The sequence below is a fragment of the Mauremys mutica genome, chromosome 5 (assembly GCF_020497125.1).
Source record: "Mauremys mutica isolate MM-2020 ecotype Southern chromosome 5, ASM2049712v1, whole genome shotgun sequence".
Lineage (NCBI taxonomy): Eukaryota > Metazoa > Chordata > Testudines > Geoemydidae > Mauremys > Mauremys mutica.
In genome coordinates, this window is record NC_059076.1 from 78,191,978 (window position 1) to 78,216,691 (window position 24,714).

The window sequence follows — 24,714 nt, forward strand, 5'->3', positions numbered from 1 at the left end:
TTGGGAATCATCTATAGAGTAGGAATGAGTGAAATCATGGGACAGGATAAATTAATCTAGGATGAAATACACCCATAGCAGAAGTCCAGCACAAGCTGTTAAAATAGGATTTCAGTGGGATCAGTGCTCCGTATAGGGGTCAACTTCACCCTTATAGGAGGAGAGAAGGATGGGGACATGCTGAAGGTGCAGTCAGAAAGTTAGGAGTGGAACTTGGAAAGCTCTGGTTATAGAAGATTAGAGCAGAGAGGAAGTGTAAGAGAAGATTAGTGATTAATGATGGCAAAGGCAGCAGACAGATGAAGAATAGAAACAGATTAGTGTCTTTTCCACATCGCTAGGATGATAGAAATGGAAATTTGGCCATCTAGATTTATATAAAAATCCAATCCAACTAGAGATTCATCTCATTCAAAGGGACAAATGGAAGAGAAGAGGAAAGAGTGGAATTTGTGCCTATGTTGTTTAAAATTAGTTTGTGTGCATGATTTAACACACACTGAGAATGTTACCAAGTCAATGTGGCATGGCCATAGATGCTGATCCAAATGTAGAAACTGGAATAGAGATGTTACTGAAATTGAGATGAAAGGTCAGTGTGTGTCGAGAACAGATACAGAACTTTCACCCAGAATAAAAATATGAACATATAAACTGTGGTTTAGATGGAGAGTACTTTGCTGAAACAAGACAATAGCGCAATACTGTATGCTGAAACAAGGTAATAGTGCAATAAAATGACTTACAGAAATTTCCATAGAGGTTTGCCAAATGAATGCTTATGCAAGCAGCAAAGCATTATGTTTTATGATGAAAAACTTTTCATGTAATGCAAACCATTGCAATTCTCTAACATATCCCCAAACTAAATTTAAGTTCACTTTGTAGCTTCAGGCACCGGATAAAATAATATACATCGTTATTATGACAAATTACTGAAATATTATGAGTCATACCACAATCAGATTGGTAACCACTATTGTTCATATTCCATTTCCTACATTTGGAGGTAGGAATACATATGAAATAAATTACTATATATGATATTATAGAGAAGTGTTAAAAGTTTATCAATGAAATAAATTAGAATTTAAAACTAGAAAGCTTGATTTTTATCAGTTTTTTTTTTAAACCCATCCTGCATCTCTAATTAGAGAACCCTAGCTTACAGGGCTGTCAAACTTGAGCCTTTCACATGCACTAAATTTATTTATTTTTATTAGCGTTTTGTGCATCCAAAGAAAGTGATAGAAGTGATTTCTATACCTGGCCAATCTGATTTTGGCAAATTCAGCCGGGCAGCGGAAGATTCTTTTGGATGATCAGCAGGTTAACCGAGATAGAGGAGAAAGAAGCCAGGAAATTATTAAGGAACCTCTATGCACTACTGCAGTTTTTCAGTTGATTCACTGAGGTCAAGTAGTAAATTACTACAACTAAGAGCTACTTCAGATATATGTACCCTTAATAACAGTCTCAATTGGTAGATTTCAAACTTCTCCAGCTAGGAATAACCTCTCCTTCCTCCAAATGCTGCAATATGTCCATAACAGTTTCTAGATAGGAAGACTGGCCAGTCTGTCTGTAGAGCACAGTAGCCACACAAATTATTCAGATTTAGGTACAGGTGTTAAAACAGTGGTCTTATATGAACTCTTACATGAATAACTCTGCAAGGGAAAGTGTATTGTAAAGGCTTTGCAAAGAATGTCCCATTACATGATTTATTGCACTTAATTATACCTGTTTTGGAAACAAAACAAGACAAATCTCCATGAAAATGAGGAAAGGAAAACATGGAGTTGAAGGGCACTTGAAGCTGTCATTAAGATACAGGCTAGAAAAATCATAAAGATCTCTTGGAGGGTCAAAAGCCCCCAAAATAAAAGTTATATAGGAGGGCCAGTCAAAGTAACATAATCCAAGAGGGGAACCATAAGCTTTTATGCTGCTCTTTGATGTGGAGATAAGGGAATTGATATACCAGTTTGTTCAGTATGAATTTATAAGCATAACTATGTTTAGACCACAAAGGAGCTAAGGACACATGATACTGTACAAAATCTGTTTCCTCTTGAAGAGAAGTTTATTCACAATTCAAGATGTCTACACAACATGATGATAGCTGCACTAGGTAGAAACTTATACTCTCATTCTCTGTACATTCCTGATGTAATGCGACATAAGCTTAAACCAAGCTGCATTTTCCCTTAGCATTATTTCCATAAATCAAATTTATCGTTTTGTGCTTGAGTGCCATCACTTTTCTGTCTACATCACTATTTTAACATTTTCAGTTAGACTGTTTGACATTAGTATGGAGACACTTTACATAGATGGTTGTGACCTTTTTATTTAGGGCTGGAGTTGCCAAAACAGCCTGAACTGTGCTTGATGGTGCTGAACCACTTAGAATATAAAATCTGCATTGGCCTACAAACTCAGCTCTGTCCACCCTGAACACTGCACATTTCATTTTTAACAATGAAGTAATAAGATTAGAATGAAAAACAAAATGGAAACTGTTGTATAGTTTATATTCAAACAACACTATAAAAATGCACCAAAGCCAACTGTAATCCATATATATATCACCTTCACACAGCAAGAGGAAAATGTCAACTTTTATGTAGCTTGTGCTGCTCATCTAAAAAAAAAAAGCACTCCAAATTTTGCATCCTTAAGTAAACAGCTACCGTAAACTTCTTGAAACACTGGGATATACAAAATTACATTTTATAAGAAAGAAAGGAGATCAGCAGGCTAATGCTAATTCAAGTAATTACTGCAAGCCTATAATTATAGTAAATGAAAAAATATTTTGTTTGAAACAAAAAACAAATTTAGGACCTGACTTCCAAAAGTTGCATTCTGGTGCTAGAACATAGTAATGCTGACTTATCTGCACATATGCATATCTGGGAGAATGGCCACTTATTCATTTGCACATACAAATACCTAATTTGTGTACATAGTAATGCTAATTGCACTTGCAAATTAAGCATACGTGTATTTAGGTGCCAGATCTTTTAAAAATCAGGCCCTTGCTTTTGTCAAAATTTTAAAAATTGCATTTTAATATTTTTAGTTGAAAAGGAGATTTGGCACTTGCTCACAGATAGTGAACCACAATATATTTGAGAAGCTAAACAACTTGAAAAATTGCTTGCAATAAATGCTTTATTTGTGACTATTAATGTTTGTTTTTAAAGTTCTGTATTCTCATTTTCTCACTTTCCCAATCTGTGAGGACCATGTACTGGAAAATGGTGATCACTGTATATACAGTATGTCCAATTGGAACTCAAAATGTCTGCTTGATTACTATTCTAGTTAAACCTTTTTATCTGGCTTTGACATGTTCACAGTGCTGCACTTGTTCATGTGCAAAATGAGCATTAGTATAGCTAGGACTTCAGTTGACCTTCTTTATTGGTATCCCTTAGTAGTGTACAATGGGATTTTTATGATCCATATAGAGCTGATTGTTGGAATTCCTGGCACTGCTTTGTCTTCATCCGTATTTCCTAGCTTTTGATGATAATCACATTTCACCTCAAGGGTAGAATTAAAATCTATTACGTTTTGGCTCACCGCAGCCACTATTCTAGTTTTTTTGACCTGTATAAGAACTGGGAAATGTATATTGTAACACTGTGTAAAATTTTGTTTTGATGGTCCAGTCAAGTAAAATTGTATTTCATCATAATTCGTTTCTAATGATATTTTCTGCCTGTATGACTGATTGCCTGATATTCATAAATGGGTACCCAGTTCTCTCCAACTTTTTTAGCAATACCTATATTATCAAAATTACATTAGATGTGATTGCCTTTGACAAATTACACCTTGGTGACTTAAAATCACCATTAGTCCAATTGACAGGAAGTTGTGTGTCATACTGGCTCAAGGGTGCACTTTGATGCTGATCTGTCATCAATGGCTCTCCACCCTAATCTGAGATGAGATTCATTGTTTTATTATGTTACTTCATCTCCTTAGTATTTGTATGCCTGATTTCTATCCAATTTGGGTGATTACAGCTGGCCTCGTAGGAAGAACTTTGGGAACACTAGAACTCACAAATTCCACTGCTTATCATTTTTCCAAGGAACATCAACCTATCACCGCTCTTGCCTACATATTACACTAGCTTCATATTGCCCCATGGATTGAATGAGTACAAGGTGCATTCATTCCATTTTATGAACTCTGATATCTGAGCATCCCATGGTCTAGGGAAAGTACAGGAACATTTTAAAAACATGCATTGACTTTCTAAGGAACATGGAGATCATAATATTAAAACACACAAACAAAACAAAACAACAACAAAAGAAACAACCTGAAATAAAGCCATTTAAGTGTAAAATTTATGTATTGCTACATGATAGATTATCATTTCAAAGAGTGCTTGTTCCTATGTGTATTCCACTTTTGATAGCACATGTGGTCAACAAACCTGAGACTGAAAGGTTTTTGGTAGCAGTGTCTGTTGCTGGCCAATTGTCACTCTAGTTCCTTCTCACACCTTTGGCTGAAGACAGAGTGCTCATGTCCACACCTAGCTGTACTCTTGGATAGCTCCTTTTTTCTTGTACGTATTTAGTGTTATTGTAGTTTACTATAGTTTTAACCTTTTCATAGTTAATTAGAAATAGTTTAGTTTGGTAGAGGGGTCTCAGGTATGGCAGTTATATCCCGTCTCCCTCCTGCTTCCTGCCACCAGGACCCTGTGGATTACACCCAAGACCCCTGGTTTCAAAAACTGTGGGGTCTGTCTGAGGCCACTGCCTTTCAGTGACAACCATGATGCTTGTTTATACTACGTCGGAGAGACTCACATCACCTCCAAGTGCAGCATCTGCCATTCCTTTTAGTGATGGACCAGACAGGAGAGGGAGGTCTGTCAGGAGAGGGAGGTCTGTCTGAAAATGTTCCTCGTGGACAGAACCATAAAAGCAAAGGCTGATCCAGACCCAGGGGAACTCCCCCTACATTGGCCTTAGGAGTCCAGGAGTGCCCTATTGAGGTCAGCTTCAGTTGGTTCCAGAGCCTTCAACATCAAGCTCTTAGATTGCTGTAAGAAGCTGGGAAAGAGTGAGGAGATGGGATCTAGATATCCCCCCCCCCCAAATATTAAGGATAAATCTCCCTCCAAATCATTGTTGTCTTCAAAGAGAAAAGGACTATCTACATCCCACTATAAAACTTTGGAGGCCTTGTGTCCTAGGCGATGAGAAGTACAGATGGTACTGCTAAGGGGCCAGCACTCTGACCAAACTGAAGACACAGATGGTGCCAAATAGTACAGAGAAAACCAGCATGCCGTCAAGAGAAGGTTCTTATACAAAAGGTGGAATCACTTCCCGACCCAGGAGCTACAGAACCAGGCCCCACTCAGCACATCTAGAGAGGCTTCTATTCAAGATAGTTCCTCATCCCAAAGACAAAAGACTTATCCTGGACCTAAGGCTTCTAAACTCTTACATTGAAAATCTGACATTCAGGATGGTCACCCACTCTTTAATAATCCCATCCTGGTATCAAGGCAACTGGTTTACAACTCTTGATCTAAAAAATGCTGTTTTCATAAAGACATTCATTTAACACACAGGGGATTCCTGATGTTTGTCATAGGTATAAACCATCATCAATACAGAGTGCTTCCATTTGGACAGCACCAAGTGTATTCATAAGGTGTTAATGGATGTGGTAGCCCATCTATGACCTCAGGGCATTGCAGTCTTGCTTACCTGGACAACTGGCTCATCAATGGTCAATAATACCAGAGTGTACAAGAGGCCACACACATGGTGAGGTGTCTTTCAACATCTCAGCCTCAGATTAAACACAGCAAAAGTCCATTTTAGCCCTGACACAGAAGATTGAATCCGGTCTCGATTCAATGAATTCCATCACTGCAAGGGAATACTACTACTTCATGTGATGTCACTGGGGGTGCGCCACTTCAGGTGTCGGTACGTCCCTGGGCTGTTGATCAGAGAGGTCTCATGGCGGATCCACCATATACTGTCTTTCATCATGAAAAAGTGTCCTTGAGGCTCAACCCTAAGTTCATTCTGAAGGTTGTCTTTGGGTTCTATTTGAATCAGGTCATTCATCTTCCTCTGTTTTATCCAAAATCACATAAGAGCAGACAAGAATTTAAGCTATACTTGTTAAATATATGAAGAGCATTGACTTTCTATCCAGACAAGGCTAAACTGTTCAGATGGTCTCCCAAACTGTTCACTTCCTTTAATGAAAGGTAATGCTGTTTGTACCCAAAGACTGTCCAAATGGATCTCAGGATGCATAACCAAATAAGGTTTCAGTTCCTGTGGGGCACATTCAAAAAGACTCCAGACAGCATCTGTGGCTGTGCTCAATAATGTCTCCATCCTAGATATCTGCAAAGCTGCAACATAGGGTTCTATAAATACCTTCTCTCAGCACTACACATTAGTACAAGCACGTGCTTCAAATGATGCTGTGGGTACTCCAAGCACCCATCTCCTGACTAAATTATTCCTTAGAAGTCACCAGAAGTGGAATTCACATAGGGACAAACACCTGAAGAAAGAAGTTACTTACCTTGTACAGTAACTTGAGTTGTCCATATATTTTACTACCTGCCCTACTTCCCCTCTGCTCAGAGACCCTTTTTCAAGGTTAAGTGGTAGAAAAGGAACTGGAGTGGCAGTTGGCCAGCAGCACCCTTTATACCCTCAGTAGGGAGCATTAAGGTGGGGTAGGGCCTCATATGCAGGCCAGCAGATGCTACCAGTGAAAACTTCTCTATCTCAGACATATTGAGTGCATGCATAACCAGAAGTGGAAATGAAATGATTCCTTGATTACTATTAGACTATCTCATTCACATTATTATTCTATCCAAGTTAAAAGCTTACCTCTTTTTCTAGAGTTTGTAGATGTTAGATTGGAGACTCTCCATGTAAAAATGCTCTGTAACAATTGTTTGTACAGAGATTATCTTGTAAATCCAGACTGGCTTGTTGGAAGTCTTTTCTGGTGCCCAGTGGAAAGAAAAATACATTATTTTCTCTTAAAAGCACCTGGCATACAAGAGACTTTAGATCACAATAATTTGGCTTACAGTATGACATAGTAAAACATCAAATAATTTTAAACTATTTTGTTTTGAATTTTAGGGCACAATCTTTAAAACTAAATAAAACAGCATAATTGATATTTCCATATGTAAATATTTTAATTAGATTTTAATTATTATACCTGCATGAACACTTACCATTTAAAGTATTTTGAATATATATTGGCATGCATGTATGTGACTACTAATAGCTGCTGCACTCCTTTGAACAAGCTTTGTTCCTGTGCAATAGAGAGGACTCATAATAGTTTTTATAAAATATCACGCATACTTAGCTAGTTGGTCTACATAGTAAAATATCACTGGACATAGATGTTGTAAATATAACTTTTTTTTTAATAGCTCAGCCTAGATATTTTAAGCAGATACAAAAAAGTTCACTGCTGTCTCACTTACACTTTCTTTCATAAAATCACTTATTTTTATTGGATAGGAATTCTAGCTCTGGATTTCCAGAAACTATTTTAAGAACCACCATTCACGTTGTTGAGCTGTGGTTGGTTTGTACAGACTGGGTCATAAAATAATCAATTAAACATTCTCACCAGTATATAATACAATTTTCATTTTATTTAAACATATTTTGCATGATATAAAAATATTGATCACAGTGAGCTTTAACAATTGTTACTGCTATAAACAGGAATGCTGCACAATGTTTAGTGGAAATAAATTATATAGTCATTATCTCTTTTAAAAAAAAATCACAAGGAGGAAAACCAAGGCTGTTTTGTCATTGGCAGAAAACAAGTCCTTAGTGAGTTCTTTACACAACATGAGCCCCATTATTGTCTACATGTGCTTTCCACATTTCTTGGGGAAAAAGCACGTGTTTGTCTCTGTGAATCCCACAGGGTCTCTGGTGCACAGTTAATTCCAATGTTAATGCTGTTGGTTTTTTAATGGAAAAATGTACACCAAAATGGCAAGTAGTGCTTTCTTCACTAATTAATAAGTGGTCTTTTCCAATATGTGGGTACGCAACGGCACACTTCTTCACTATAATAAAATCCAGGCTCACAGCGTTTCGTTCTAACTGTACACGGTGGTCTGTAGCAGCTGGAGGAAGGAAACAAAAAGCCACTGGTAAAATGGGGCAGGCACATGAATCAAAGAGAAATATACATCTGACTATGTACACTTATGCTACACTTATACCAGAGAACACTTAAATCCTATAAAGATATATAACATATTACATATGTGCATGAATATTTCTGTGAACTGTCTTGCAATGAAAAGCAAATAAATAGGGTTACAAATACTGCTGAGGTGACTCTGTGGTTTTATTCATATGAATATTCATTAATACTCTCTTGAAATACTTACCAGCTCTAATTACATTCTAAGCTAGAGTATACGTTGGTATATTATTCTGGCAAATAGTTCTAACATTTTTTTCTGGTAGGCAACCCTGTTTAGTATGCCACTACTGAATGTCTCCTAGCTTGAGCCAGCATTCCCTAACGAGTTGATGTTACGGGCCAGAATGCTTAATTTTTTTCTGTATATTTACCAGCTATTTGCGTAATAGAAAAGATAGATTTTCTATACTATGACCCTGATCCTGCACTGAGAACTGCACAGGGAAAACCCATATACTTCCACAGATCCCCAGTGAGTTCAGTGGGAGTCTGTTTGCCATATTGCACTGTGTGATTTTTATTGTAGGATCCAGGCCCATAAGTATATGGTAAATTTTAAAGGAGAAGAAAGGGTAACAATAACAATAATATTAACTGAAATAACTTTAATGCAAATAGATCATTAAACTACAGATTATATCTATAAACAAGATGTTCCTCATTAGTGGATATTTGCTTATACAAGGAGTTGTACAAAGCTAATTCCTTGGCTTCTCTCCCCCCACCTCATTTTTTTTTTAACAGCTTGACCTAAAATAACCTTACAATAACAATGCCAAATAACCTCTGGTGTGTAATGGAGACAAAGTACTAGTCTGTGGCTTTTTCAGACATTGGCAGCGACTCAAGAGGGAAAAGTATATGTTTCAAGTTTCAACAGTTATATTTTAAACTTGTCTTTAAATAATGTGTCTGTGTTTTATGAAACATACTGATATAATGTTCTATTGTAATAATTCTTGCTATATATATTTCTGTTTACAGATACTACACAATATACTATTGAGGTACTTTTAATATTCTCTTCCCCAGGCAATTTTTTCTGTTTTAGACTATGCGTACTCTAATTATCATTGCAGATGGTTTAGCACATTGCATGCTTATTTTGGACATTGACTTGCCACTTTACAGTAATGTGTTTATAAAATGAGATCCTGGATTACAGTTACATTAATGCAAGCCAATTAATTAAACCAATGAACATGAATATGAAGAAATCAGTAAAGAATGAGGAAGACCCAGCAGTTATGGTAGTTATTGACTAGCCATATCTTGTTCAGATATTTCAGTGTAATTTGTCACAGTGGTCTGATTCATTAGCAGGTTTTATGTAATTCCAAGGTTCATGTTATATCATGTCACTTAGGACAAACTTTAGAGCTATCTCGGAAAAATGTAACAACTTTCATGGAATTTCTGTAAAACACGCTAAACATTTTATAAAATATACAACACCTGCAGTTTGGGGTGGGGGTGTTAGTGTTGGAAAGGTGTTGAGGATGCTGAAGCAAGAAAGAGGCAGAGCTGACCCCTAACCAAAATAATGTGGCTCTTTCATAGAAATGCACCTATCCTCCTGTATACCATCCCTGATAGTGCCAGCAAAAAAAGAATCAGGAATAAGTTTGGACTTGGAAAATTAATCTTCTGTGGATACAAAAATGGGGGTGGAGTGGATGTAGAATTTCTTTCGGAGCTGTATGTTACAATGATGTTTGTCCTTCTATAGTGCCTTTCATTTAAAGATTTCAAAGCTTTTGTCTGAATCCCACTAGAAGGTCATACCATCTGAGGCACTGATCTTTAAGGCAAAGCCAAAAAACTTACCTATTTGGATGTTGTATTTCCCAGGATGCCTAACCCTAGCAAAGCAGTTGGGCAACATAAATAAAAAAAAAAGTACATAAGTGCTGTCAAACAGACTGGATACTGCCATCTGGATGCTTTCATCTGACCCACAGATCTCTCTGCTCTCATCAAAACAATCTGGCATTAGGCCTGGTCTACACTTAAAAGTTAGGCCAACATAGTCAGTCAGGGGTGTGAAAAATCCACAACCGTGACCAATATAGCTATAGTGACCTAACCTCCAATGTTGATGGAAGAATTCTTCCATCGGTGTAGCTGCTATTGGTTAGGGATGTAGTGTTCCTATCCCAATGGAAAAACCCCTTCCATCATTGTTGGCAGTATCTAAGCTATGTGGTTTCTGGCATAACTACGGGAACCTAGCTATGCTGATAGTCTGTATAGGTAAGAGTGTGAGGGAAGAACAGTTAGTTATAGATGGGGTTGATACTGTTACCTATTGTTAAGGTTGAGCAATACTTCTCATTCTAAGATGGTGCTATCAGTTGCTTATAACTGTCAAACTTTAACCATCTGGACTGATTTTATGCGTCAAGTGTCTGCCTCAACCTGACTCTTTCAGAAAAATTCAGCCAAAATGCTTCAGCCATTTCTGAGAATGAGGCTAGGGGCAAAAAACTTTTCCCTATGTTAAAAAAAAAAATTCTGGGGACCTTTCTTTCAAGCAGCTCTACATATCCCCATGCTTTGGAGCAGGTCCTAGCACATGGGTCGGCAACCTTTCAGAAGTGATGTGCCGAGTCTTCATTTATTCACTCTAATTTAAGGTTTCACGTGACGGTAATACATTTTAATGTTTTTAGAAGGTCTCTTTCTATAAGTCTATAAACTATTGTTGTATGTAAAGTAAACAAGTTTTTTTAAATGTTTAAGAAACTTCATTTAAAATTAAATTAAAATGCAGATCTTATCAATTTAGTGCCGTGGTTCTTAACCTGGGATGAACACACCCCCTGGGGCAGGGCCGGTGCAAGGATATTTTGCGCCCTAGGTGAAACTTCCACCTTGTGCCCCCTCCCCCCGCCCTTGCCCCTCGGTTCATTGAGGGGCAAATCTCAACGAGCCTTTATAGACCCGAGGGGCCAGCCGTGCCCAGGTGCTGCTTCCCAGACCAGGTTCCCCCCTCCCGCCCCCTGAACTCCCCTGGAGGGTGGACAGCCCCCCTGTGAGCCCTCCCCACCCCATTCCAGTGGCCCCAAAGGTGGCACGCATGCCGTAGGTTGCCGACCCGTCCTAGCAATTTGCCGGGGGAATCACCTTGTGTCAAGGATGTGCCTTTTGCCATCCCCATTATATTCTGCCTATATCATTCCAAGTTACAAGCTTTAGAAAAATCATAGCAGGCACATGCCCAATAGAGTCTTGCCAGAAGAGAACAACTAAAATCTCAGAAGATTCTGTCCTCATGAAGCATGTTTGGTCCTTTCACAACTCCTAGTGCTGACCAGACTGTTCATGTGCCACCATCCCCACCTGCTCCAGTCTACATTTTTACAAGGGCAAAGCCAGACTTTCCCTGTAAATGCTGCTTCCAGCTTCTCTGAGCTGGGAGATTGGGCCTAGGCTGTGGAATTTAGAGAAGGAAGCCCAAATCTCCTGTACCAGGCAGCATAGAGGAGGGGTCTGGTTAAAGTGCAGAGGGACCCAAAGCTGAAGCAAGGGGAAGGGAAAGGATTAAATTGGGACAAGGAATCTGGTGAGACTGGGACTGCAGAGGGGAGGCAAGCTGGGACTGAGTGGGCAATGAGACTGGAGCTGGGGGGAAGAGGCTGCAAATAGGACTTGTTGGGCAACGAGGCAGATTAGGAACTGGGAGCTGGTGGGGACACAGAGCTGGGAAGGGAAACTGGGTGGGATACTGGGAGCTAGTTGGCTGGGAGAATACTGAGATTGGGTGAGGGATAGGAAGACAGATGTGACAAGGAGGTGTAGGGGGGAGAACTGGGACTGATTGGACAAAGAGACTGGGCCAGGGAGTGGAGGTGGGGAAAGAAATGTCAGGTGAGGAACCAGGAGTGGGGAACTGGGACTGACTGGGCAAGGTGACTAGGACTGCAGATGTGGAGGAGAGAGACTGGTAATTGGGACTCTGACCACCTCCCGCTCCTCTCCTTACAGAAATGTTCGGAAGCACTAGAATACTATAGTGAAGAGCACCATAGAGAAGCACATGAGGAAGTGAATAACTGTTTTCAGAGCAGGGTTTGAATGGTATGCAGTAAATAAGGCACTAGACAATGAGGAGAAAACAAAATATTGAATAGCTGCTCATTAACTGAGCACCGTCCAGCTTGTGCACTGAACAAGGCAGGAGTCCTCTGGAAAATACAGTATGTGACTACAATTAAAGACTGTATCATAATGCACATGCACAAGGGGGTTGCACAGGCAAACTTAATTCTGGCATTTCCTAACTTTTGAGTGCTTGACTTTGCAACCTTAAACCTTTAATGTTGTTTTCTGGTGCATAACACCACTAAAGAGGCACATTCTGTGGCTGGAGAAGATCACTAAATGTCTCTCTTACCAGCAAACTCAACTCAACTCAAAGTGTAATTTGCAATGGACCACAACTCAAAGTGTAATTTGCAATGCACCCCAGAAGGAATTTATACTAGATACTGATGACCTCTAGCCCCCATCCTACTGGATGCCAAATGCCTGGTGGTAATTGCCCTTATTTCCTATTAAGTCAGGGACGAGGAGTGGCCAGGAGCTGTTGCTGAACATAAAATGGAGGGAGTAGAGATGTACCATGTGAACTGTATTTTGATATGTTTGTCTATATTTGATTGTGCGTCTTGTCATTTTAGATATTAAAATCTTCAGGGAAGGATCCATATTCTATTCTATGTCCACCAGTGCTGTTTGGGGCCTTTTAGGTGCTGCCAGAATATTTATAAATAAATTAAAATGTTAATTTTGTAACCATGTCAATGGTTTTAGGTAACTGAACAAATATGTATCTCATACTATGAATATTTACTATTACTATTATTACTACTATTAATGAACTTCGTGATCTTGTTTCTCCAAGCAGTGTTATCTGAGTTATATCTGCTTAGCTTTACTTAAAAAAGACAGTTACCTGTTCCATAACTGGCGTTCTTCGAGATGTGTTGCTCATGTCTATTCCACAGTAGTTGTGCGTGCTCGCCACGTCCACTGCTGCCCGAAGTTTTTCTCTTAGCAGTACCCGTACTGGGGTAGCACCGCTGTGACCCCTGGACTGGCGCCTCTATATCGCACTATAAGGGGAGCTGTGCGCTCCCCCCACCCTTGGTTCCTTCTTGCCGAACAACTCCGACAGAGGGGAAGGAGGGCGGAACGTGGAATAGACATGAGCAACACATTTCGAAGAACACCTGTTACGGAACAGGTAACTGTCTTTTCTTCTGCGAGTGATTGCTCATGTGTATTCCACAGTAGGTGATTCCAAACTATATGTGTTGGAGGTGGGCAGGAGTTACGAGTTCCCAGGATGCAGAACTGCCCTGCCGAACCTGGCGTCATCCCTAGTTTGGGAGATGATCACATAATGCGAAGTAAACGTGTGAACTGAGGCCCAAGTAGCTGCCCTACAGATGTCCTGGATAGGGACATGGGATACGTAGGCAGCCGATGAGGCCAGAGCCCTCAGAGTGCGCCCTGATGATCGGTGGCAGGGGGAACCCCTGCCAGATCAGAGCACGTGCAAATGCACAAGGTGATCTAGCAGGAAAGACGCTGGGTGGAGATTGGTTGCACCTTCACACGCTCGGCCGAGGGAACAAAAAGTTGCGAGGATTTCCTGAATGGCTTCGTCCGATTCAGATAAAAGGCCAGCGCCCTATGCACATTGAGTGTGTGAAGGCGGCGTTCCTCATTGGAGGAATGAGGCTTAGGACAGAGCATGGGAAGAAAGATGTTATGTTCCATATGGAAGGTGGAGACCACCTTCAGGAGAAATGCCGGATGAGGGCGAAGCTGGACTTTATCCCTATGGAAGACCGTATATGGGGGTTCCGATGTCAGGGCCCTTAGTTCCGAGACACGACGGGCCGAAGTGATTGCTACAAGGAAGGCTACCTTCCATGAGAAATGAGACCAGGAACACTTAGTCCAGGACTCAAAGGGAGGCCCCTTGAGGTGGGACACCACCAAGTTTAGGTCCCATTGCGGCACAGGGGGTCTAGCATATGGGAATGAATGGTCAAGACCCCTCAGGAAGCGGGAGGTCATAGAACGAGAGAAAACAGAGTGCCCTTGCACCGGCGGGTGGAAGGCCAATATAGCCACCAGGTGTACCCTGACAGAGGCGGGTGCCAACCCTTGGGTCCTAAGGGACAGAAGATACTCAAGGTTGAGCTGGAGTGGTGCGGACGATGGGGAGGCACCCCAATCCCCCACCCACCTGGAGAATCTGGACCACTTTGCCAGGTATGTCCGGCGCGTGGACAGCTTCCTACTTTCCAGGAGGACCCGCCTGACCTCCTCTGAACACCTCCCCTCCTCCTTGTCTAGCCACTGAGCAGCCATGCTGTCAGGTAGAGCGTGGCCAGATTGGGATGGAGGAGGCAGCCTCCATCCTGAGAGGAGGTCCGGGCGAAGTGGCAGCCTCCTCGGAGGGGCTGCCAAGAGGTGCAGGAGGGTCCTGTACCAGTGTTGGTGGGACCATGCTGGGGCTATAAGGATGACACGCGCTTTGTCTGTCTTTACTTTTTGCAGGACTTTGCTGATGAGGGGAAACGGTGCGAAAACATAAAAAAGCTGTCCCGACCACTGCAGAAGGAAGGCAACCGAGATCACGCCCCTCCCTACTCCTCCCCGGAGAAGAACCGGGGGCAACGCCAGTTCTGGTGGGTTGTGAAGAGGTCAACCTGGGGAGCTCCCCACTCTTGGAAGAGATGGTGAGTGACCTCCAAATGGAGCGACCACTTGTACTGGGGGGAGAAAACCCTGCTGAGGTGATCGGCTTGCGTATTGCGGATGCCTGGTAAGTGGAATGCCCTCAGGGAGATATTGTGGGCTATCTCATAGGCTCAGGGCTTCCTGGCAGAGGGCCGAGGAATGAGTCCCGCCTCGCCTGTTGATGTAGTACATCGCGGCAGTATTGTCGGTCAGGACTCTAACCACTTTGTCGTGAAGGTGCATGTTGAAGGCAACACATGCCAACCATATCGCCCTGAGCTCCTTGACATTTATGTGGAGGGACTAGTCCGAGGTCGACCACATCCCCTGGGTTTGCATGATCCCTGTGTGAGCTCCCCAGCCCAAGGCTGATGCATTGGCCACCAGGTCTAAAGATAGGGTCACCTCCCGAAAGGGAACCCCTTGCATCATATTGCTCAGGTAAGACCACCATTGTAGATAGGCAAGTATCGGGGACGGCACCATGAGAACCTTGTCTAGCCCGTCCCAGGCCTGGGAGAACTGGGAGGCTAGTCAGAGCTGGAGGGGCCTCATCCAGATCCTGGTATAGCAGACCACATACGTGCATGCCGCCATGTGCCCCAGGATCCGAAGGCACGCTCTTGCCGTTGTCACCGGGAAAGCCGTGACCGAGGCGATGAGATCTTTTAGGGCCTCGAACTTGCTCAGTGGGAGAGAGGCTGTGGCCCTTGAGGAGTCCAGCAGCACCCCAGTGAACTCTATGCACTGCACTGGAACTAACGTTGACTTGGTCTCGTTCACCACTAGGCCAAGATCGACACGTGGACAGGAGCAGCTCCACCTGGGACCGAGAGTTGCCATTGAGAAGCCAATCGTCCAGGTATGGAAAGATCTGTACCTCCTCCCATCTGAGGTAGGCCGCTACCACAACCATGAATTTTGTGAAAACCCTGGGTGCTGTGGATAGGCCAAACGGGAGGACGTTGAACTGGTAGTGGTCTAACCCCGCTAGGAAGCAGAGGAAGTGCCTGTGCCCCTCAAAAATATGAATGTGAGAATACACGTCCTGAAGGTCCAGGGCCGAGTACCAATCCCCTGGGTCCAGGGAGGAGATAGTAGAGGCCAGGGACACCATGCGGACCAGAAACTGGTTGAGATCCCGCAAGTCCAGGATGGGCCTGAGGCCCCCTTTTGCCTTTGGGATCAGGAAATATCGGGAGTAGAAACCCTTGCCCTGGAATTCTACTGGTACACACTCCACCTCCTGCCCTAGGAGGTGGGCATGCTCCGGGTCCCCTGGGCCCATCAGGGAGGGGGGTGGTTGGGTGGGGGTGAGCTGAACTGCAGCGTGTAGCCCCTGGAAACGGCGTGGAGGACCCATTGGTCCGAAGTTATACAGGACCATGCCATGTGGAAGGCAGACAATCGATTGCAGAACGCAAACTTTATTAATTGGGGGGGGGTCTCCCCGTTCTCCCCTCTGGTGCCCCCTGCAAATAGTCAAAACCACCTCTTTCCCTGCCTCTTGCCCTTAGAGGGCCCTGGCTGCAGGGCAGAGCGGGACTGTTGCTTCTGGTCTCTCGGCCTCTTGTACCGGGGGTTCATATCTGCTCCTTGCTGCTTGAGCCAACGGTTGCAGTTTTGCCTTGTCCTTAGCCGAAGGGACGTAGAGTGGTACGGGAATCTTTCATCCCGTGCAGCCTGATGTCCATCTGATCTGCGCACAGAGCTTTTCCATCAAATGGCATGTCCTGCATGAGGGACTGGGCCTCCGCCGATAGCCCGGACAGGAGGAGCCATGACACCCTGTGCATAGATATCGCAGACGCCACCAAATGGGCGGCCACGTCCGATGCTGCCTGAAGGGCCGCTTTGGCCGCCGTCGCCCCCTCATCCACCAGAGCCTTAAAGTCCTTTCTCTCCCGCTCTGGGAGAAGAGGTTTGAACTTTGGCAGGGAAGCCCATAGGTTAAAGTCATACCGGCTAAGCAAGGCCTGATGATTGGCAACCCTAAGCTGGAAACTTTCAGAGGAATAAAATTTCCTACCAAAGGAGTCCAGTCTTCTGGCATCTTTGTTCTTGGGAGTGGGTGTGGGCTGGCCCTGTCGCTCTTGGTGGTTCACAGATTCCACCACTAGCAAGTTAGGTGCCGGGTGAGAATAGTCGTTGGCTGGCATGAGGTACTTCCTCTCAGCCTTCTTGGAAATCGGCGCCAAGGAGGCGGGAGTTTGCCACAAGGTGTTGTAGATGTTGGCTATCCCCTGGTGGAGGGGTAGTGCCACATGGCCCGGGGCCGAGGAAGACAGTACATTAAAGAGGGAGTTGGATGGGCCCTCCGTCATCTCGGCCTGCAGTTGGAGGCTGGATGCCACCCGCTTTAGCAGGTCTTGATGCGCCTTAAAATCCTCTTGCGGGAGAGAGGGCGGGAGTGCCGTTATGGTGTCAACCAGCACCGGAGAGAGAGCTGACACGGAGCCGTGGGCCTCCTTTCACCCAGGGGATCGACCCCCAGGTCGGAGTCCGGGCGCAGAACTGCCAACTCATGACCTGCCAATTTGTCCCTAGGCCGAAGTGGAGAGGCTGATGGAGCCTGGGACACCCTGGCCACCGAGCGGGTTCCTGTCTGGGTGGGCATTGGTGGCCACAATGACCTGCCACGGGGCCCCTTGCTACTGTCCAAGTTGAGGGCTCAGTGGCACTGGCTGGTCTGGCTCAGCCCGGAGATGGGCGGCTGGATGCCGAGGCTGAGGTCACCGTCGAGCCCACGGTCCCATAGGAGCGGTAGGAAAGATGGTGCCTGCGACGCCGTCTTCCGCGGGACTGGGACCCATCAGAAGTGCTGCTTCGGTACTCGCCTCGGCGCTGGGAGCTCCGATGCCGGAGAATCGCAAGGAGAGTCCCGTGTGCAACATCTGGCAGAGTGGGAACTCGAGCGTCAGCATCGATGTTGGTTGCGCCGAGATCGGCTATGCTAACTTCGCCGCGAGGAGGAGGAGGAGCAGCGTCTCTGGCGCCTGTCTCAGTGCCTGCGCCTGCTACTGCATGGCACGGAGGGACCCCAAGAGTCCTGCCCGGGTGGCAAACCGGTTAGCCTGGTTGGTATCGAGGGCGGGCGTGAGTTGACTGGCCACTGTGTTTTGAACGAGGGAGGGAGCAGTCCTCGGAGTGGGAGCTGTGCCGCGCTGGGGAGGTCTGATGAGCACCCAGTGGCAGCTTGCCACGGGACCGAGGGCCCATCACGGTGCCCCCCCGGGTGCTGGTAGGCTCAGAATGTCTCATGCAGCCTGTAGAGCCTTCGGTGTCAATGGCATCCTGGCCGCAGGAGACGCATGTGTGGACAGTGCCGGGCTGCTCCTCTCAGCACGAGTTGGAGGTTTTGGGCCCGGGGGGACCGAGGGCTGCTCAACGCAGGACCAGCCTCTCCTCTTTCCTTCATTCGGTGCCACTGCGAGGCGGAGCCCCTTCCTTGCTTCTTGGAGGGGGAGCTGTGCCGGGTGCCAAGTCTGCTCAATGCGTCGGAGTTGGGGCCAGTGCTGATTTCATAAGGAGAGCTCGAAGCCTGATGTCCCTCTCCTTCTTAGTCCGTGGTGTGAATGACCTTCAGATCTTGAAGCGTTCACTCACATGAGTTTCGCCCAAGCAGCGGAGACACTCAGCATGCAGATCACTCCTTGGCATGGAATGGCGACAGGAGTTGCACGACTTGAAACCTGGGGCACGGGGCATGCCCCAAGCGCACTCTAACAACTGAAAACAGCTAACTGTAGTGAACGGTACCACTAAGGAATAGAAAGGCTGCAGCAGAGCTGAAGCACGAAGTTCTGACCACCTTCACTGGCGGCAAGAAGGAACTGAGGGTGGGGGGACGGCGCAGCTCCAGGGGTTGCAGTGGTGCTCCCTCAGTATGGGTACTGCTAAGGGAAAAACTTCCGGTACCGGTGCAGAGGGCAAGCACGCACACCTACTGTGGAATGCACATGTGTAATCACTCAAAAAAGAAACAAGGCTTCACTGTTTTCAACACTGCAGAATTAAGAGTGTTTCAGCAAAGCAGCCAAACAAGATACGATAGTGACAGGTGCCTTATATATACCTGCAATAATTAATTACCTCAACAAAATTACATGACAGATCACTGCACTTTAATTGATAGTGATGATGTAGGAAGCAGAAGAAAAACTGATTTTCAGAATTGTGAAATATTTCCAAATTTAGTGGTTAGCCAAGAGAAAAATCTTGTATGCAATATGAACATGAACATCATCAAATGTACAGTCTGCTTGCTGACCAGAATCCCATTTTAAAGGATAATTTGGGCAATTAGGTTGGATATTGGCTAGGACACTGTGAATATTCCAGCTCTAGTGAAAAGTACACTGGGATTTTTAAGGACCACAAATAGTCTAGAATTTGGTTTTACAGTATGTCTCAACATGAACTGACACTCTTTTAGTAGGTCTTTTGGCTGTTTTCTCTACCTGAAATCACAGTGAATATAGGATCCAAGAATCTCAATGTGGTTTTCAAATACTCATTAACCATCAGACTATCCTTTTACAGATAGGCAAATCATAAAGTTCTCAGTCATAAAGTAATTCCATGGTATGACGGGGTAGCCCCACCCTGCACTAGCCCCAGCAGCGTCAGACCAGTAGCTCTGATGGCGGAAGTCCCGCCCCGGCTGTACTGGGCATGCTCCAAGTGCTCTGGGAGTATAAAAGGAGGGAACTCAGCTCAGTCTGGGCTGGCAGCCGCAGGGGAAGGACCTAACTGGGAAGGTCCTGTGGAGAACCAGCCACCAGCCTGGCAGTTGCTGGGAACTGAAGCTTCTCCAGACTGGTGTGAAGCCCTACTCTGGGAGGTGCCCGAGGAGGCGACGGACCCGGAGACCCACGGAGAAGCTAGGGACTCATGGGAGACCCCAACTCTCAAGCTGGTAGGAAGTGACCTGGGGTGGGGTGTGACGGACTGGTACCTTGCCCTGGTAAGCCTCAGCATGTTTCGGTAGGACCCCTCCGCTGAGCCAGTGGCAAGGTCCTATGTCGCTGTTAGGGCCGCGGGCCAGGGCCCGGCGGAGTGGGCCATACTGGGCCATTAGGCCATACTGCCCTGCAACCAGGGGCGATTCTATAGACTCTGGCCATTAGGCCGTACTGCCCTGCTACCGGGGGCGTAAACCCTCACACATGGCAAAGGTAACCCAACATTTTTAGTCCCTGTCCAGTGCTATAACAATTGGATTACAGAATCTTTTAGTCATTTAACTCACCTGCATGTCTGGTGATGAAACCTTTTTCCTTTTAAGAAGCATTTATTTGGAGATTCTATACATTCACAGATACATTTTGCAGAATTTAGTGGCTGATGTTTGGGGCAGGTTCTTTTACATACACACTGGCACTTATCTTCATCAAATTCTTTGTTGGGACCACAGGAACTAGGCAAAAGTTTGTTTTTACATGTACACTGGCATGATGTTCTATCTAATTCTTTTTGGGGTCCACAGCTTGAAGGCCGTACACCCCCTCTGCAAACACATTGACAGGTTTCTTCATCAAGCTCTTTGTTAGGTCCACAGATATCATGGAATTCGTCAGCAGTGTCTAGGAATACAGCAAACATAAAAAATTCAGAATCCACACATTACTTTTTTATTAAGGAATTATGATAAATCCAATTTTAAAATAGTGAAAATATAATCCAACCCTCAGGATGCATGCTAATTATCTAAAATGCCATTCTGTAAACAAAGAATTACAAAAATTCAAACTGTTTAATTTGCATGGTGTGTATTGTTTTCTTTTTATGTAAATCAGCACAGAACAACTACATTTAATCCTATAAAATATAACTGCTTACCAGTATCTCCATGATGGGAAGAGAAACTGAAGTCATGCTGCGCCAGACATCTGCAAATCTGATTATTCCAGATAAGATTCTTTGGACAAGTTTTGTTTGCCATGTGACACCTATGGTGAAATACACTGTTTGTTTATTGCCATAAAAATACAAAAGATAACAGGCATTCTCCTGTTAGAAATGTAACTGTTGAAAGCTTTGATTTCATTCACATTGTCACCAGCATATTGCACTTTATAGGTTATTTTCTTTTCCATATATGAAAAACTGATTATAAAACATACTGGGTTTTGTGATCCAATTTCATCTAAGCATGTATATACTACTACACATAAGTTATGATTTAGTCCAGTACACGTAATAAAAATGTCATGATGCTCTGCTTCACTAGAGGGCTGCCAATTGGGAAGACAGGTTCAAGAACAAGTACAGTTCGACTCATTTAAAGCATTATAGGTATTAAGAGAAAGGTGTGAGTAATTAGCACTGGAATGACTGATGAAAAGTTTTCAGCAAGTCTGGTCCAGCTCTGTCTTTAACATGTTAAGAATTCACTTAATCCTAATTGAAGCCGGAAATGTTTTTCCATTTTGGAAAACTTCCTTGAATTAAAATCCATCCCTGAACTGAAAATACATGACTATTTGTGATATTTTTGTGATATCTCTAATTTCCTTAGAAAACTAGATTTAAGTCAAGTCAGAAAAGGATGTTTCAAATTGGGAACTGGGCCTCTTAAAAATGTAAAAGAGAATATTTTCAAGTATTTGAGAATGAAAAACATTTTCTTGGTTTCCTAAACAACAGACTGCAAAACTGAAGAGGAATATTTCACATTCAGTACTTGTCATTAGACCACTAAAGATAAAATGAAGCTCATTCAGCATTTGCTAATGGCTGATATAATTAGAATAGCACAGCTTTTTAAGGAGGCAAAAATGTCAGTGGAACACTTACAAGTTATAAGATAAGGCAGCACTTCTACTATTACTCAACATAAAGTCCACTTCTGTAGGGAAGCCATAGATATAGGGAAAACAAATTCCAACCACTTTTTACAAAGAGTTGGTCTCTCTGCATAGAAGACTACTCTGATCTTATGACAAAAACAGCAGCAAAAGTATCTGATCTACTGACAAAAAAGATTTGAACATGTTATTGCAGGGCCGCCCAGAGGATTCAGGGGGCCTGGGGTCTTCTGCCGAAGACCCGGCACTTCGGTGGCGGGTCCCGGGGCGGAAGGACCCCCCCACTGCTGAATTACCACCAAAGACCCGGAGCGGAAGAAGCTCCGAGGGCCCAGGCCCCACGAGAGTTTTCCGGGGCCCCCGGAGCAAGTGAAGGACCCTGCTCCAGGGCCCCCGAAAAACTCTCGTGGGGGCCCCTGCAGGGCCTGGGGCAAATTGCCCCTCTGCCCGCCCCCGGATGGCCCTGTGTTATTGCCAGAGAATCCAAACTCTGGGATTATATACAGAAATGGTCATATTGTAATATATTTAAAGGGTAATGTAATTAATGCAAATCAAACTAACTTGATTTTTTTTGAGATTACAAGTCTGATGAATAAAAGTTATAGTGTTGATGTAATACTTTGACTTGGTACAGCATGACATTTTGATTAAAAGAATAGAATGATATAAATGTCAGTTTTTAATCCATTCAATGTGTGTGCTAACTGATAGGTTTCAAAATGTAACTGTAAATTGGGAATAGTCATCAAGCGGGTGTGTTTCCAGTGGGGTCTTGCAGGAAACAGTTCTTGGGCCTATACGGTTTAACATTTTTATCAGTGACCTATAAGAAAACAAAAAACCATCACTGATAAAAATTGGAGATGATATAAAAATTGAGGAAATGGTAAATAATGAAGATCACTATTTCAGTGTGATCGGATCACTTGGTAAACTGGCTACAAGCAAATGTTTTTTTTAAATGACTAAATGTAAATGTACACATTTAGGAACAAAGAATATAGGCCATACTTACAGGATGGGGGACTCTATCCTAGGAAGCAATGACTCTGAAAAAGATTTTTTTGGGGGTAGAGGGTGGATAAACAGCAGAACATGAACTCCCAGTGTGGTACTGTGACCAGTAAGAGTTAATGTGAGCTTTGGATGCATATATAGGGGAATCTCAAGTAGGAGTAGAGAGGTTATTTTACCTCTGTATTTAGCATTGGTGTGACTGCTGCTGGAACACTGTCCAATTCTGATGCTCATAATTCAAGAAGGATGTTGATAAATTGGAGAAGGTTTAGAGAAGAGCCATGAGAATGGGTGAAGTATTAGAAAAACATGCCTGTGAGGGGTGTCTACCTGACACAAGGCCTGAGTAGGTAAAAAAGAGCTAATTAGCCCCATGACAGGCTGCACCTGGAGGGACAGCCAGGCTTAACCAACCATGAAGTTTAGCTGGGCAGGAGCAGGCTGGTTAGTATAAAGCTTGGAAGTTGAGAGCAGTATGGAGGTACAGGGAGAGACTGTGGAGCAGAGAGGTGGTGAAGAGGAAGCCTACAGGGGAGAATGAGATCTTGGTTCCTAGCCCCAAAAGAAGGGTCAAGCCAGAGACATTGGGAAATGAAGACCTGAGAAATGGGGTAGGAAGAAGCCCAGGAAAACAGCAGAGAAGAGTGGGACTGTGCAGACCTTGTCTGCTGGTTATAGGGTCTCTGGGCTGGAACCCAGTGTAGAAGGAGGGCCTTGGTTCCTTGGCCAGTCACTGGGAAAGTGCCACAGGATCTGGTGAATTGGAATAGAACACAGCATATGGACAGTTTGTCCAGTGGGAATCCGTTACCTCAGAAGGGGAAAACTGTATAATGACCTGGAGCATAAGAGGAACGGTGGGGCAAGTGAGTGATAGAGGGGGATGCTAGACCAGGTGAGAGCTGATCCCTAGACCCAGCTAGAACCCTGTTACAATGCTTTATAGTGATAGACTCAAAGAGCTCACTCTATTTTGCTTCACAAAGAGTAGGCTAAAAGGTGACTTGATTACAATCTAGAAATATCTACATGCAGAACAACTATTTGATAATGGGCTGATCACTCTAGTAGAGAAAGATCCTATGGCTGGATGTTGAAATTCAGACTGGAAATTCAGACTGGAAATAAGGTGTACTTTTTTAAATAAGAGTAATTAACCATTGGAACAATTTACCAATGGTCATGGTGGATTCTCCATCACTGACCATTTTAAAATCAAGAGTTGATGTTTTTCTAAAAGATCTGCTCTAGAACTTATTTCATGGAAGTTCTATGGCCTGCATTATATAGGGGGCCCTGACTCGATGATCACAGTGGTCCCTTCTGGCCTTGGAATTTACAAAAGAAATGCTTAAAATGTTTAAGAAATCAGAGGGGGATATTCACTTCTCGGATGATGCCTAATGTATGATGGAAATGATGTACATAGGTTTGAGTGCCCACACATCAAAGACTTTGGAAAATGGTACATTCTGGTGACCATTAACTTTGAAAGCCCACAATACAGAATGAATTTCCCCTTTGACATTATTTCAAACTGCCAAGGATGAACTATTAAGATGACTTATCTGATCACCTAAGAGAAAAATGTGATAGCCCACAGATGGAAATGGCCTGCAATGCAGGTGGAATGAGTCCAAAGAACATGGTCTCCAGAGTCACGGACAAATGGATCCCCTTTGCACAGCATTTAGTATCAAGACTATGCTGTAGAGGGGCTTTCATGCCACCAGCTATGTCTACACTGCAATTGGGGGTGTGACTGCAGCTTGGGTACACACACCCACACTGGCACAGTAGTGCAGATGTCGGGGCATGAGCTTCAGTGGAGGTGAATGATGCGAAT

General features: G+C 43.8%; 1 protein-coding gene across 4 annotated transcripts in view; it reads right to left on the reverse strand.

Moving 5' to 3' along the window:
* Positions 1–7,678: 7,678 nt before the first annotated feature.
* Positions 7,679–24,714, reverse strand: part of VEGFC (vascular endothelial growth factor C) — a 187,202-nt gene continuing 170,166 nt past the window's right edge. For all 4 annotated transcript variants that reach the window (XM_045019471.1, XM_045019470.1, XM_045019473.1 and 1 more), the window contains exons 5-7: positions 20,881–20,990; positions 20,291–20,624; positions 7,679–8,194 (exon numbers count right to left, since the gene is read on the reverse strand). In XM_045019471.1, coding sequence (XP_044875406.1) covers positions 8,080–8,194; positions 20,291–20,624; positions 20,881–20,990 — 559 coding nt within the window. In that variant the 3' untranslated portion in view covers positions 7,679–8,079. The remainder of the gene's footprint in view (positions 8,195–20,290; positions 20,625–20,880; positions 20,991–24,714) is intronic.